The sequence below is a fragment of the Triturus cristatus genome, chromosome 10, assembly GCF_964204655.1.
Source record: "Triturus cristatus chromosome 10, aTriCri1.1, whole genome shotgun sequence".
NCBI classification, from domain to species: Eukaryota; Metazoa; Chordata; class Amphibia; order Caudata; family Salamandridae; genus Triturus; species Triturus cristatus.
Genome location: NC_140593.1, coordinates 369,939,846 through 369,955,423, shown reverse-complemented (window position 1 = coordinate 369,955,423; position 15,578 = coordinate 369,939,846). Strand labels below are relative to the sequence as shown.

The 15,578-nt window shown below is 41.7% G+C and overlaps 1 protein-coding gene across 1 annotated transcript in view; it reads right to left on the bottom strand.

Annotated features, from left to right (window-relative positions):
* DNAH11 (dynein axonemal heavy chain 11) overlaps positions 1-15,578 on the bottom strand; it is a 3,007,685-nt gene that overhangs the window by 980,396 nt on the left and 2,011,711 nt on the right. Inside the window, exon 60 of the mRNA XM_085631597.1 lies at positions 10,162-10,344. Within this exon, the coding sequence (XP_085487723.1) occupies positions 10,162-10,344 (183 nt within the window). The remainder of the gene's footprint in view (positions 1-10,161; positions 10,345-15,578) is intronic.

Here is a 15,578-nt window from a genome sequence, read left to right as displayed (position 1 = left end):
CAGTATATATATATATATATACATATATATATAAATATATATGTGTATATATATATATATACACACACATATATATACAGACACACAGATATATATATATATATAGCTATATGGATACATATGTTTAAGCACAACAACGCTACTGACTCTGTCCCAACTCTATTGCCTGCACAGACACAGAGACTCTGACTCACCATGTGACTGACTAGACATTTGTACTACTTTTCATTCTGATGCCTTTATCTGCATGTCACACAAGGATGATCTTGACATAGAGAGCTCACAGGTGTTTATACAATACAGCAGTCTCTATACCAGCCCTACCAGTAATCCATAGGAACTGATCTGACTTGACTGATTCTGCTCCAGCACCACAGGTCTTATGTAGGGGTGGGCGGAATTTGCGAAAGCAACTTTCGAAAATTATCGCAAAAATGTTAAAAATCTCCGCAAACACGCGGAAATATCGCGAAGATGCGGAAGTTTTTTTCCCGCCCGTTCGCGGTATTTTCTGCGTGGTCTCGGCTCGCCAACTTACCCATGCGGTTGCTCGCGGGCGCGGCCATCTTGTTTTCACTCTTCTCGCGGTGCATGATCGCGAGAAGAAAGACGTGATCGCGCGACGCATTACGTTACTGCGGGCGCGAACTGTCGCGAGACAGCGCAAATGGCTACCAACAATCCAACATCTCGTGGAGAACGCGACCGGATCGGGAAAACTTGTCAGCGAACGCGGGGATTCAGGTAAGGCGATCGCGCGCGCGCGGGAATGTGTAATTTTACAGCGCGAGCAAGAACCAAATTATCGCTAAGCTGCGGAATGCGGCAATTTTGACATTTTCGCGCTCTCCGCGGAACGCGAAAATGTCAAATTATCGCAATTTCCGCGAGCGGAACGGAAATTTAGCCCAGGCCTAGTCTTATGGGGCAGAGACTGATAAGACATCTGACTTAAAGGAACGCTTGCACTGGGCGTCTCTCAGAGATATCAACTTGTAATCTCTGATGCTCACTGGATAGCCTCTGAGAAGGACATATGCAACAGATACAGATTACTCTGACCCACCAAGACCAGCCTTTCTGTAGTGACACATGGTTGACATGAATCTGGTCCATTCATACTAACCACTCAGAAGATAAACTACTACTCCATGACTTCATGCCTCCACATATCCGCCTGAAAATTGCCAGACTTACAGAACAGTATAACATCCAGCAGACTTGGCACACAATTCACAGCTTTATTTTAGTTCCAGTGTGTGCTATACATAACTTTTCTGTGAATGAATTTTACAACAAGGTGTTTGTGTTTGGCACTTAAGAATAAACACATTGCTATACGGATTGGTGACTTTTTACGATGCAGCATATATGAAATGGACAATGCATTCTCTATAAATATTCTTCTGTTGTATTGTTTGTTCAGAAGGTAAAATTCGGACCCCCAGTATAATGGTAATCCATGAATGGAAAGAGGGCATTTCTTTTGCAAGTATGCAAGTTATTGCAAGGAACCCAATACATAACTCGCGCAACAGCCACGTAAATTATGAATAGCATACCGAAAGCATTTCTCATGAGTTCACACTTAATGAAAGATGCAGATGTTGTGAAACATCTTATTTTTGAGTACATATCACATTACCCTTACTATGAAAGAGACAACAATGAATGTTGTATCATTAATTAGCTTGATAATGTGTTATTACCCAATTATATTTGACATTTAGGAGTTATTTGTTGGTATAAATAATGTGAGTTTATAAGCATTGCATTTAGTGTGCAAGGCAAGGCAGTAAAAATAATTGTGGTCCAATAACACATATGGCTGCACCTTGAACAGCAGAGTGCAGAGGGCTTGTTTTTTTGCTTTTGTTGTGCCTAAAGCTCCTGCACATAACTCGAAATCCCCTGAGTTAGCGCATGAAATGCAGACAGCACAAGCTGGAAACAGTGAGCAGAGACTGCCCCTCTTTGCTTCTGGCTTGTTCTGTTTATAGTTCATGCATTAACTTGCAGATATGCGGAGTTATTTGTATGCACATTAGATATCTCAAAATGCAAAAAGCAGGTGCTCTGCTCTGCACGATGCAGCCCCATTCTATTTCGAGCAATTATCCTAATAAGCACACACTGCCATATTTATTACTACAGTGCAAAGATCGAATTCCAGTTTGTTACCACAGCAGAGTTAAATTCACAAGAGAAAAAACATATGCAGTCTCATGGAGTGCTTAAACTAAAAGTAAAAAGTGGACCCTAAAAATGAGCAGTTGAAGGAAAAAGGTCAGCCAGTCGAAAGGATGGAAAAGATGCTATGTTGCAGGGAAGGAAAACACAAAATAAACAAGGAAAGTCGTCAAATAAGAAGGAAGCCGATGGGAGTTACATATAAAGCAGTAAGCAAAACAGTAAGCAAAAGGCAAACTGTAAGCTCCTGTAAGTTCTTGGTAAGCCCACAATATGTCTTTTGCAGCCAATCTGGAAAGCTCAACCTAAAAATGACACAATAGTGAAGTAATACTGCTTCAAAATGTACTACATTATTTGCCTTTTCTTGCTGCATAATATATTTAACCCTCGTGCATAATTTGGCCCTTTCTAGTAAAATGACATTTACTACCACTGTTAAGAGAGGAGAGTGGTATCTTGATCCACTCGAGGCATTGCAACTGCCCACACTCAGAAATGATAATACGTACCATATTTCTCTCTGTGCATCTGCATATACAGTGTAAACCATACTGCTTTGAACGAGTAGTAGTTAAAATCAGAAGTATTTACCCGGTCCACTCGTTGAAGTAAAATTACATTGATTAGGCCTCGCAACTATTATCAGAAGTGCCTTCCTCTGACAAGTCCCTATAACTTGCATAAGACAACAGGTCATGTTTTCTCTTATGATGCACTGTATCATGGTAATAAAAAGGAATTTGCCCTTTGCACTGCAGTAATATATCTGTGAATATGCACTTAGTATTACACTTTTTCAAAATAACTTGTTATTGGACAATATTTATCTTAACTCGCACAGTATAAATATATATTGGTACTGTGTTATAACCTGAATAATTAGTGTGATAAAAGCCTGAGGAATGCCAAGTGTTATGATTTTTTTCTGTGACACGGTGGTGATATATTTTTTTTCTCACTTGCCTCTCAGAGGAAGGAAAGATCACCACTGTAGGACAGTGCGATTTATAGCCCATCATGTTTTACACCACTGAGAGATTTTGCATATGCTCAAATAGAATTTCGTGGACCCCTATGACATACCCCACTGAGAGGTTGAAATGTTAATTTATTCATCTTGTCACCACCACAATGTCACTACTTGCCTTATCTTGTGGGTAGTAGAATAACTGATTGATAATACCCTTCATCTAGTCACTAGTTTACAGAATGGTTGACACACATTCTTTACAATTTATGGGGTTCTTATAATGCAATTAGCTATTTCTATATTGTAGACAGATAATGCAGTCTGTCCTTTTTAACATCAGCTTATTGACTATATTAACTTTTCACTTTACTTTCCTATATTTAATAGGATTTATCTAGGCTGTCCTGTTTTCAGTGTTTATTGTTTGTGCATTTTAATGGTGTTTTTATCAGTGTTTTCCAAACTTCATGAAATCAGTGATTGCTATAAAGCATGCATTCAATTTAGATGATATGTAATGCAGGGTATGTAGTGTCTTCCTATTGGCAGTGCATCCAAAGTATTAATGTGGGACTGTTTTAAGCATAGCAATTCTGTGTATTGCACTTTTGCTCAAACTCACATCTCATTATCCTCTCACACATCTCCTTACAACTCTTCAAATGTTTTAAGAAACATGCCCCTGGAGATAACTGTGGGTCATTTACCAACTACTCATGGAACATTACAGCACTGCAGGAGTGGTCAAATTTGCCAGCAGCATTGTACCTTGTGAAACCATTAATATTTTGAAATACACCAGATTAGTTTGTAAACCTGCAATCTAAGGCACCTGAAACCTGATGCTTTAAGAATGCTCACCACTGCTTTTCTGCACTTTTTGCCTGACTACATCAAGGATGTGTAGACTTTCACAGCTGCAAGTGTCCTGATTGCATATGTCTCACTTTTTGGGGAAAATTCTATGTCATTGTTTCACCACTATCCCATGTGCATGATGACAGCACTCTTTTCACTGTTCCTGTCACAACACCTTGTATTGATTGCTTGAGGTCTGGAGTGTGTGGCTGTTGACCTTCTATAACTATACAACAAGGGTACTGATGTATCAAATGGTATTGCCCAATCTGTGTTTGTGGGCAAATGTGATAGTAAATATTGAAGCGGTACAAAAGGGGGGTGGTAATGGACGGAGCATCAGAACCAATCAAACACTCACACCCAGTCAACAGATCTGGGCCTGATCCATCACCGTTCTTTAGCCCACTCTGCTTCCCCAGTTCAGACATGGCCATATGCAAATCAGTCTGACCCTGTGCCCCATGGGAACAGTCCAGCCCGAACTGCCAAGCCATGCCTTCCCTGGACCGGAAACAAGCTTCCTAGGACCGGTTTCTGGCATTTCAGACGTCTTCAGCCAGGCTTGCTTGAATCCAGTGGCAAAGTGAGCAAGGGACTCACGTCTGAGCATACCCTGCCAACTTATGGCGAACAAAGCGGTACAAAAGGGGGTGGTGATGGACGGAGCATCAAAACCAATCAAACACTCACACCCAGTCAACAGATCTGGGCCTGATCCATCACCGTTCTTTAGCCCACTCTGCCACCCCAGTTCAGACATGGCCATATGCAAATCAGTCTGACCCTGTGCCCCATGGGAACAGTCCAGCCCGAACTGCCAAGCCATGCCTTCCCTGGACCGGAAACAAGCTTCCTAGGATCGGTTTCTGGCATTTCAGCCGTCTTCAGCCAGGCTTGCTTGAATCCAGTGGCAAAGTGAGCAAGGGACTCACGTCTGAGCATACCCTGCCAACCTATGGCGAACAAAGTGGTACAAAAGGGGGTAGTGATGGACGGAGCATCAGAACCAATCAAACACTCACACCCAGTCAACAGATCTGGGCCTGATCCATCACCGTTCTTTAGCCCACTCTGCCACCCCAGTTCAGACATGGCCATATGCAAATCAGTCTGACACTGTGCCCCATGGGAACAGTCCAGCCCAAACTGCCAAGCCATGCCTTCCTGGACCGGAAACAAGCTTCCTAGGACCGGTTTCTGGCATTTCAGCTGTCTTCAGCCAGGCTTGCTTGAATCCAGTGGCAAAGTGAGCAAGGGACTCACGTCTGAGCATACCCTGCCAACTTATGGCGAACAAAGCGGTACAAAAGGGGGTGGTGATATTGACCAAGTGTTTTAGTTACATTCCTAGACCACAAAAGTTAAGCAGAGTAACCTTAGACCAGTCTTTCTTGCTGCTACCTTGTATAACTAAATGACACTGAGTTGGCCTTGTCAGGAAGAAATAACAATGACTCATCCTCTCCCATTTTCCATTCTTTGAATTGCATTTTAGTTTGTGGTTGTGCAGGTCTTTATCAGTCTTTATATATTTAAACTAACGAGGGCTGTGTGCCTTTTAATGGAGTTTTCTCAGTTATTATAGACTTAAACCTAAAACAGGATAGCCTAGATATAACTCAATCTCAAGAGAACTAAACAGTATATTAAGTCTGAGCTTTACAATCAACTCTATATTTAAGTATGGTTTCAGTCACGCATGGGTCACATGAACTTTGAGAAAGATTAAAAGCCTGATGAAAGCATGGACAGTCTGCGAATAGTAGATGCCATCTGCGCACCAACTTTTAGCAACCTGCCTGTCATTTTGCAATGCGACCTAATACTAATATGGCCAGTCGTAGGGGGTCATAAAACATCATTCCATATGAAAATGTATGACAAAGGTCACAATCTGTGGCCCCCTATCTATGACTGTGAATGGAGGCGTGGTTGCCCACAAGCGACAGCAGACAACCATCTTTCCATTCGCTTTCTCAAATGGAATTTTTACAAAAAGCAGCCCGTATCCATTGAGGCAAGAGGTGCTGCTTTTACAAAAAATAGAGTTTCCAATTTGCCAAGACATAGAGGAAACTATGCAATAGTCTCCTGGACTATGACCTGCTCCTCCTGGGCAATCCAACATGCTTCTTAAAAGGGTTGCTGTCCTAGGGTGTCAGCTTTCCCTGTTGTGAATCAGATACTACCCCTTTGCGATATCAGTATCTGATCAAAGGTTTACATCTGGTTACTAACCACTGATGCATTTCTCTGTGACTCCTAAATAGGAAGGAGTTGTCATGTTCTTTTTTATAAAAAATATTGTTATTGAAATTTTAGTTTGTGGCATGAACAATATAAGACTGCCAGTGGTACGGTGCCACATCCACAAAAGGCCATGAGCCATATACACATATTGTTAGCATCATTTTACATTTATTAGCAGTAATTTCTGGTCCAGCCTTATAACCCGTACCTCTGATGGAGTTTGAAACCTCTGATTCTCTTTGTTTTTTTTCTATTTTTGCCTTTTTTGTTTCTTTTCCGGTATTGCCTGTTGATTGGAGGGTGTCTCCCAGCCTATAGTAGCCCCATATCGCATGGCTTTGGCACGTGCAGCCTTTTGCTTCATATGTTACCATCACTGTTCCCACATATAGATACATTCCATGTTGCCATTCCCTTTTCTTGGGCATTTGATGGGAACCCTACTTTTTCACCAGGTTTCGTTTAACAATCATCAGTTCCTACATACAACATGTCAGCTTAGCTCTTGGCAGGTCACCATTGTTGGGTATTTCCATTATAGCAAACATTGGAATGTCACAATCAAGGATACTACACAATTCCCATGTTATATTTTTCCAATATCTGTATCTAGCTACATCCCCAAAGTGTTTGCAGAAACATGCCTTCTTCAGAATTACATTCCAGGCAGGTAGAGGTGTTGGCTCGTCCCATTTTATAAAGTTTGCTTCTAGTGTAAAATACGCTATACAGGATTTTCAATTGTGACAGCCTTAGTCTTATCTTTCTTGCATTAGTGCTGCCTCCCAGTCAATATCCTCCAATTCGTCTAGTGCCTTTTTTCTATTTTGTTCTGAGGTGTACTAGTTTGTCTGGCATATTATCAATAAGGGTTTTACATATGGAAGAGACCATCCATCTGCCCAGCTAATTCAGAAGAACTCTTTATTCTAACGGGCATATTCAGGAGTTTCTGATCACACCAAACTTTCTGTTTATAGTGCATGCCGAAGTTGTGTGGTTTTAAAAAGTTGGCTGTGTTCTAAATCGAATTCTTGCTGTAAGCTCAGAAAAGTTCTAATTGTGTCTTCTTCAAGAAAATCTCCCACTTTTGATATACCAATATTACCCCATTCCATAAATCCCTTTAATTTTGTTGATTCCTTGAACATTATACCTTCCCAAAGGGGTTCATTAGTAATTTTGTACGTCCTGTTGCAGCATCTAGTGACATTTTCCCCAGCCATTAGTGCTGTACTTGTGGCCAGTAGAAGAAGGGTTTTTTCCCCCTTGCCACCATAAAGATAATGAAAGAATGTAGGTTTACCCAGCATCAACCTTTTCAGTCGAAATGCCAGGTCCTCTCTTGGGCAATATACTCAAATGTTAATGTTAAGTAGCTGTGTCGCCCAACAGTATTGTTCTAATATCCCGCCATTGCAGAGGTTTCTAGTCAGGACCTTCAGAGCTATTCTTGGAATGCAGATCGCAGCTCAGCTTATTAGCATAAGGGAAAGGGTCTTCCAGCAGGCCCCATCTACCAAGATCTCTCCTAAGATATTCTCTATGCTCCTAGGCAGCAATAATTCACATTTTAGTTTTTTTTTTTATTCCATGGTATTTGCAGCACACTGTGGAGATCTCAATCCCTGGAGACATCATTTGATCTAGAGTCCTGCCAGCAGTATTGAACAAGATAGATTTTCCCCAGTTTCTTTTACAACCGGATTAAGTGCCACATCACACGAACAGCTGGAATATCTTAGGGATTGTGCTTGCCGGGTCCATAACATTGAGCAGGATATCATCTGTATATAGTGAAACTGTTTCCTTTGCCAAACTGACATCTCCCTGAAATCCCCTAATGTTTTCCTGGGCTGTCGCCCAGCAGACCAGGGGTTCTATGCTTATAGCAAAATGGAACAAGCACAGTAGACACTTCTGTCTAGTTTCTTACTCCAATTAAATGCTGTTTGATATCAAATTATTTACTTAAACCACTGCCGTGGGACTATTGTATACGAGGGCCACCTAGCAGCAGAATCTTGGTCAAAATCAAAATCTTAGAAGTGTGAGAAAGTGCCCTTCTAGCACATTGAAAATCTTTTTAGCATCTAATATTTGGTTGGTTGGTTGGTGTGTGTGTGTGTGTGTGTGTGTATGTGTGCGTGTCTGTATGTGTGTGTGCCTGTGTCTGTGTGTATACACACAATTATGAGATTGAGTGTTGTGGAGGGTTGTGGAATAAGGCCCAATTGATCTTTATGTATAAGTGAAGTAATCACCACCTGCAATCTTGATGCGAGAATTGTTGCCAAAATCTTGGTCTTTTCAACAAGTAGTGGCATTGGTCGGTATGATCAAACTTTGCTTTTTTGTTTCCCTTTCTTATATATTGCTGTCATATGTGCATGTTTGACGTCTGGAGGTAGTGCCTTCCGGCCTCTAGATTTCTGATACATATTCAGGAAGTGTCGACTCAGTATCAAAGACAGTATTTTATAAAGTTTTGTCAGTATCCAATTGAGACCCGGGACTTTGTCTACCTTCATTTGTTTAATTGCATCCATCACCTCTTCTATTGTGACTTCTTTTTCCAGATCATCTCTGTCTTAACTGTGTTATGTTGGTATATCCAGTACCTCTAGGAAATGTTTAAACTTGGCCTCCTCTGCCAGTTTCTCAGCTTCATAGAATTTGCCATAATACTGTTCAAAAGCATGCGCTATACGTTTATCTGTGTTGTGTTACCCTTCCGTGTCTAATATTCCCCCTACCCATCTGGCTTCTTCCTCCCTTTTGCCAAGCCAGGCTAGCAGTTTAATCAGTGTATTCTTTAATCAATACAACTATCTGCCTTTGTATCTCCAGAGATGGTTGAGTGGGTACCATCCATTCTAATGTTAAAGGTTTTGCCTCTATTTTTCTTATTTCGTCTAGTTTCTGGGTTTTTTCCAGTCAATTACATTCTGAGCTTTTCTCCTTAGTAATATGTTGTATGCCCCCCATACGTTTCCTGTGGATTTAACAGACATTTCATGTTCCTTTAAATGCATTTCTGTATCAATTTTTATCTCCTTCATTATTGCAGAGTCTTCTAGTTCCCATACGTTCAATTTCCAGTTGAGTCTTAGCTTTGCGAGTGCTCACCCATTTTGACAATTAGTGGGGAGTGGTCCGAGATCTGTCTTGCAAGAAATTCTGCCTTATCTGTTGCTGGGATCTCACAATTCTGGATGAATATATAGTTAAATCTTGAGAATACACTGTACGCTCCCAAATAGTATGACTATTTGTGGTTCCCAGGATGTTTCAGTCTCCAAGCGTTTGTGATCCCCATTTCCCATGTAAAATTTGCCATGTGTGTTGCAGGTGCTGCACTTGATGCAAGGGTAGCGATCCAATCTACCTCTGAAATGATGACGTTGTCTCCACCAATTATATGTAGAGGAGTGTCAGTTTCTAATAGCACTTTTCCTATTTTTTCTAAAATCGCATGTTTTGGGGAATATACGCAGAGCAGTATAATATTTTGACTACGTCATCTTCATTGGACTCCTACATAACTGCAGGGGGGAATGTCAGTTTCATACATCCTCCTCTTTGCAAATGCTCTTGTATATAAAAGGGATTTGATACATTGTGAAAAGGTGTTTCATGGTCGAAAGTCTTGTGTTTTAAACTCACCAGGCTTTGCGACTGCAAAAGCACCTTTATTCATGAGGTCTGTAGTGATTTATTTGATCTTTCCAAAACAAAGCATCTTCCATGTCTGCAACATAATAGGAATATATACATTCTGTGTTTCGGTTACTCACGTTATTTGTAAGATTCCGCCATAGTGTTTTTAACAATGTGCGCTTCATGAGGCTTTAAAGAATTACACAGTGGAGCAAGACTCAACATACCTCATAGAAATTAATGATGTTGATCACCCATGCGCAGAGGCCTGCGGCAGCGAAAGACTTAGTGCGAACCAGGTCAGGGTTAAACTCGGGGTCTCTCAGGTACTGCTCTTTGATGGATTTTAGGCAGTTTTCGTGAATATGCTCTTTGTCGTAGGTGAGCAACGCTTGTAAAAAGTCATCAATCTGGAAAGAGGAAATATCCATGTTATCTACTTTGAAATCCTTACCATACATCAGGACTGAAGGAGGATTGGTTGTTCCAGCTGAGCACTTTAAGAAGGCCAAATTTTAAGTTTGTAAAAGGCATGCAGTCAAGTAGTTACCATGAGAGGCATGGGAACCAGTAGACCTCCCTTTCTTACCCACTGAGATAAATTGCCTCCCTCTTTCTCAGCCGTCTAACTAGCATTCTCTAAGTGATGCTTTTAGCTTACATTTAAATGGGATGCACCAAGTAATGGAATACAGCAAGTTGAAAACTGGCAGACCATTTGTTTTTACAGTGGATGACTCTTTTGAAGGGCACAGGAGTTATTAAGCACCAAATTGTGGTTTTGGTGGATTTCCAAATTAATACTAAAAATATGTGCACCAATACTTAGGCCTGCATTAAGAGTGGTCTGTTAATTTCTGTTAGACCAGACCCGGGAATTACTAGCCATATCAGAATTATAAGTTAGGTGTGAACAGCTCCTCATGGGTAGTTCATCCATAGATTTCACTTGCTGCAATCTCTGTGTGAGGAACAGCATATGGGAATTGGATGGGAAAATCCAATGCCTTCTGTAAATCCTCCAAATCTCTAAAAACCTGATGACACAACAATTCAAAAAGAATAATACACAACACATTTACAGATTAAAGACACAATAAGCTGAAAGTACACTTTGCACGCGTTAGACACAGTGACGCATGAAACTGAGAAGTATAAGCACCGTAAAGGCATGCTTTAACACATAGGATGAGGAAAACATTCATACAGAGTAACACTAATACATATAAATGAGTTGCACTAATGAGAATTTCTTATGAACATGGTGTTTATTAGTATTTACTGATGGAAACTGTGCTATTAATAAAGCGATCCTGTATTTCTAATGCCTTCTGTTAGAATGCACAATTTAGAAGAATCGGTGCCAAAATGTGTAGAAAGTAGGTACGGTTTTGAAATTTTGCATAATACTAGAAATTCAATAGTTTATGAAAAGTGGAAAACACATTTTGTAGTGTGAATTTAGAAAATGATATACTTATATGAATATTGAGAAAATTGTGCTAGTAGGGTATTTCTAACATTTCCATGTAATAATGTCTGGTGAAAGTTCTACATATTCCCCATTTACATTGATTTTATTATGCTACATTTTATATTAATTTAGATTGTATTTTATTTAAATTGTGTAATGCCAATTTAAAGGCTATTTCGAATATGCTTCTTCTCTAATGCTGACCTTTCTCCTGGCTTAGTACAATGTTTCCTTTACAACTAGTGAAATGTTGCTTTTTTTTCAGTACATGTGCAACTTTCGACATTCCTAAATGTTTCTTTAAAGTTACCTGTTAATTATTCCTGTGGGAACATGATGTCAGCTGGTACTAGAGACTGATACTTTGGATTTCTTTATTACGGATGTTAGACCTATGTGGACTTTCAAATCTCTAGTTTCTCATGACAAGAATGGGAAAGCATCTTACTGTTGTGAGTGTCCTTGGTGACATTATGTAAATCTAAGCATATGACAGTCTTTTGATGGTGGTGTGATACTACATCACTGGGACTTTGATAGAGACTTTATAAGAAAGCCCAAAGGAGAGGCAACACAATACTTTTTCTTTTCCCCTTGCGAGAGGACGCTATGTCGATCGATATTACTTTATTACTAAGAACTATCCTTTTACTTTTAGATTGCTTTGCTGAGGCTACAGTCGGTAGCCGATGGACTGAAACCTTCTTTGTTGAACTATTTCATTTCTTTTTACATTTCTGTTGCTCTGTGCTAATGAACTCGCCCATAATGGACTTTAAATCTGAACCCTTTCTCCTTCTACGTAGGATTTGAGCTGTTAGACAAACTATCCTTCTGCATTTAATGGTAATGGGACCCTGTAATGTTGTAAACTGATTTTTATAATTATCATCCGATAAAGCCTTGCCAAAATGTTTGGTGCTTTAATGCAAGCTGTGATATTCTTAACTGAAATTCTCAAAAGATTGCTTATTGCTATGGATTTTGAATCTTTATTCCAATAACCAAAATGATTTCATATCTGTACAAGTCTATTATTGAGTCATGTTGGTTCTTCAATTTAAACTGTGCTATTTTACTGATGACTTAAATGCGTTGTAGGGAGAATCACTGAGCTCAGTCAGAACATCAAGTATCACTTCTCTTGCTCTGTGCTGCTGTTACAGAGCATTTGGTCTGCAGAATTCTAGTCCGACTTAAGTTCGTCAGGAGGTTGTGTCTTCCCATTGCTATTCTTTATTTCTACAGCATGTTCTTTGGAGGGATGTACTTAAATCTGGTCTCAAATTTTAAGTTAGCTGTCAATTAATGGTCCTCTGTGGTGTTTTGGCTACCTCCAATCGACGGAGAAAGATTCACTAGATGATCTTTTGCCCAAGTCCAAGGAGTCCTCTATTTTTGGTTCTTCAAAAAGATGGATTAAGGGAGTGCTGATGGTGTTTCGCCCTGGATAGAGTCAACGAGTAACAGCAAAGGAGTGTATTAATAGGGAGGTACATTGCTAAGATTGAAGTTTTTGAAATGGCTGTGTGTTGCTGAGCGGATTGAAGTAGTTAAAGTCCACATGGTTAAAGTTATTCTATGGTTGTGGCACTTTGTGCAAAGTTGAAGTTATAAATGGGTCCGCCGTGGCCTAAGATCTTGTGATTTTTACCTACTGGTTGCCTCAGTGTAGAAAACACTGAGTAAGTTGTCTGCTGTTTTGTGGTGTTGGTCATGAATCGTCATCAACAACATCTTGGTAAGGGTTCTCTTTGTGTGTTAGTGGTAAACGGCTAGTATGGTTGATCTCAGGTGCACAATGTATAACTATATCAATTAGGGGTGGAATCCTGACAGTTGAGGTTTAATTTGAAGTGCATGAGTATAGAAAAGTTTACTTACCTTGTGAGAGTGAACATCCTTTAGTGGAGCAGACAATTGTATTTGTTATTTGCATAGCATTGTCATTTTGCTTAGAGAAAAACACGCAAGAGAAGATTTTGAAGGAGGGGGAGTTGCTGCGAGAAGAGAGATTGACGTCACAGTGTGCTGCGCTGTGATTGTTGTGAAGCCACACTGGTATTGGTTGGCTACATCATAAGAGTCACACTGTCATTGGTTGAGGTTGCCAAACATCGTGGGAGAATAACATTTTGTTGATTTACAGAAATCATTTGTGAATACAGAATTAAATAAAAATTATATTTTTCAAGTCATTGCAGAAATTAGTAAAGAAAGATGCAACCATATCTGCCAAAGCAAAGGTAGAAGCATTACCTGAGGGTACGCCAGGTACACTTTCATAATGGACAAAGGATTACATAAATGTATGTGGCTCGAGTTCAGCATTCTGTTCATCATTTGTTTGCATAGCATTTTTTGCTCTATGTGGGATCGGAATGCCCAGATATGGGTCCCTTGCTTGCTGTGCCACTGGTTTCAAGCTAGCCAGGCTGATGAGAGGTGATGCCCTGAAACTGTTCTCAGAATGCTTGTTTCCGGTTCAAGAGGACCTGGCTTGGCAGTTCGGTCTAGACTGTTACCATGAGAAGCAGAATCAAGACGGATAAGCATATGGCTGGGTCCAATCTGGGGAGGCATGATGAGCAAAAGAGCAATGGATTTAACCCAGATCTCTTGACTGGGGGTGAATGTTTGATTTGTTCAGCATTCAGTCTATCAATTATTTGCTGACCTTCGGTCAGTGATCAGCTCTTCCCCAGCAGCTCTGTTGGCGCTCAGTCTCCGGTCCCACCCAGGCAGGGTTCGAGACCTCTCCTTGCTGGGTCCTGCGCCTGGAATTCTTTTTGGTTTTGCCTACTCTGCTTATTATTGCCTTGCACCTGTAATTCTTGTACTCTTGCTCACTTACTTATTCGCTTATTTTTTCCCTGCATTCCCCGAGTGGCCCTGATGCTGGTACTGCATCTGTTTTTCCTGCCACAAACCCGCTTCGCTCCCGCCTCCCAGCTCCACACCCCTTCCCTACTTAAATGACGACTGCTGCAGGGAGCGCGAGCTAGACCCCTGACCCTCGTCAGTGATCAGCTCTTCCCCAGCAGCTCTGTCTGTCGGCACTCAGTCTCCGGTCCCACCCAGGCAGGTTTCGAGACCTCTCCCTGCTGGGCCTTGTGCCTGGAATTCTTTTTGGTTTTGCCTACTCTGCTTATTATTGCCTTACGCCTGGAATTCTTGTACTCTTGCTCACTTGCTTATTCACTTATTTTTTCCCTTCATGCCCTGAGTGGCCCTGATGCTGGTAGTGCTTCTGTTTTTCCCGCACCGCTCGTGCCTCCCAGCTCTACGCCCCTCCCCTACTTAAATGACAACCACTGCGCGGTCGTGCAGCTGGAGGCAAGCCCATATGCGCCTGGACTGCGCCCAGCGCCAGACCCCCAGGCCCCCGCGAACGCCACAACGCCCGCCACCGCTACGACGCCAACACCCTCCAAGAACTCAACACCGGACGATCATCAAACTGCTTCTAGGCCAGCCCGAAACTCACCCACGGACCCTTCACCTGCTGTAGCTGCAGCTTCACAAGCTGCTGAACATCTGCACGTCCTACATCACCCCTCAGAGCATAATTCAACCACCTCAGATGCATACTACTCAACACCCGCTCCGTCCACAAGCACGCCATCAGACTCTGGGACCTACTCGACTCAGCCTCCCCGGACGTCGCCTTCCTAACAGAGACCTGGATGAACCCATCCTCGGCACCCGACATCGCCATAGCCATCCCAGATGGCAACAAGATTGCCAGAAGGGACCGTACCAAAAGACCAAGAGGAGGAATCGCCATTGTCTACAGGAACACCCTCAGAGTCTCTACCTGCACAGCAGACACCTCCAGCACTGCCGATCACCTGCACTTCCAGATCAACATGGACCACTACACCACCCTCAGAGGAACACTCCTTTACAGACCCCCGGGGCCCCGGCCACAATTCATCGATGCCATCTCCGAAATCGTCAGCAAGCATGCTCTTGCTTCCACAAACTACATCCTCCTTGGAGACCTGAACTTCCACCTCGAGAACACCAACAACAGCAACTCCATTGCTCTGCTTGATAACCTTGCCAACCTCGGACTCAAACAGCTCGTCATGATCCACACCGCATGACACATGCCCGACCCTATCCTCTCCACCAGCAACCACGTCTCCTTCAGCCACACCACCGAAC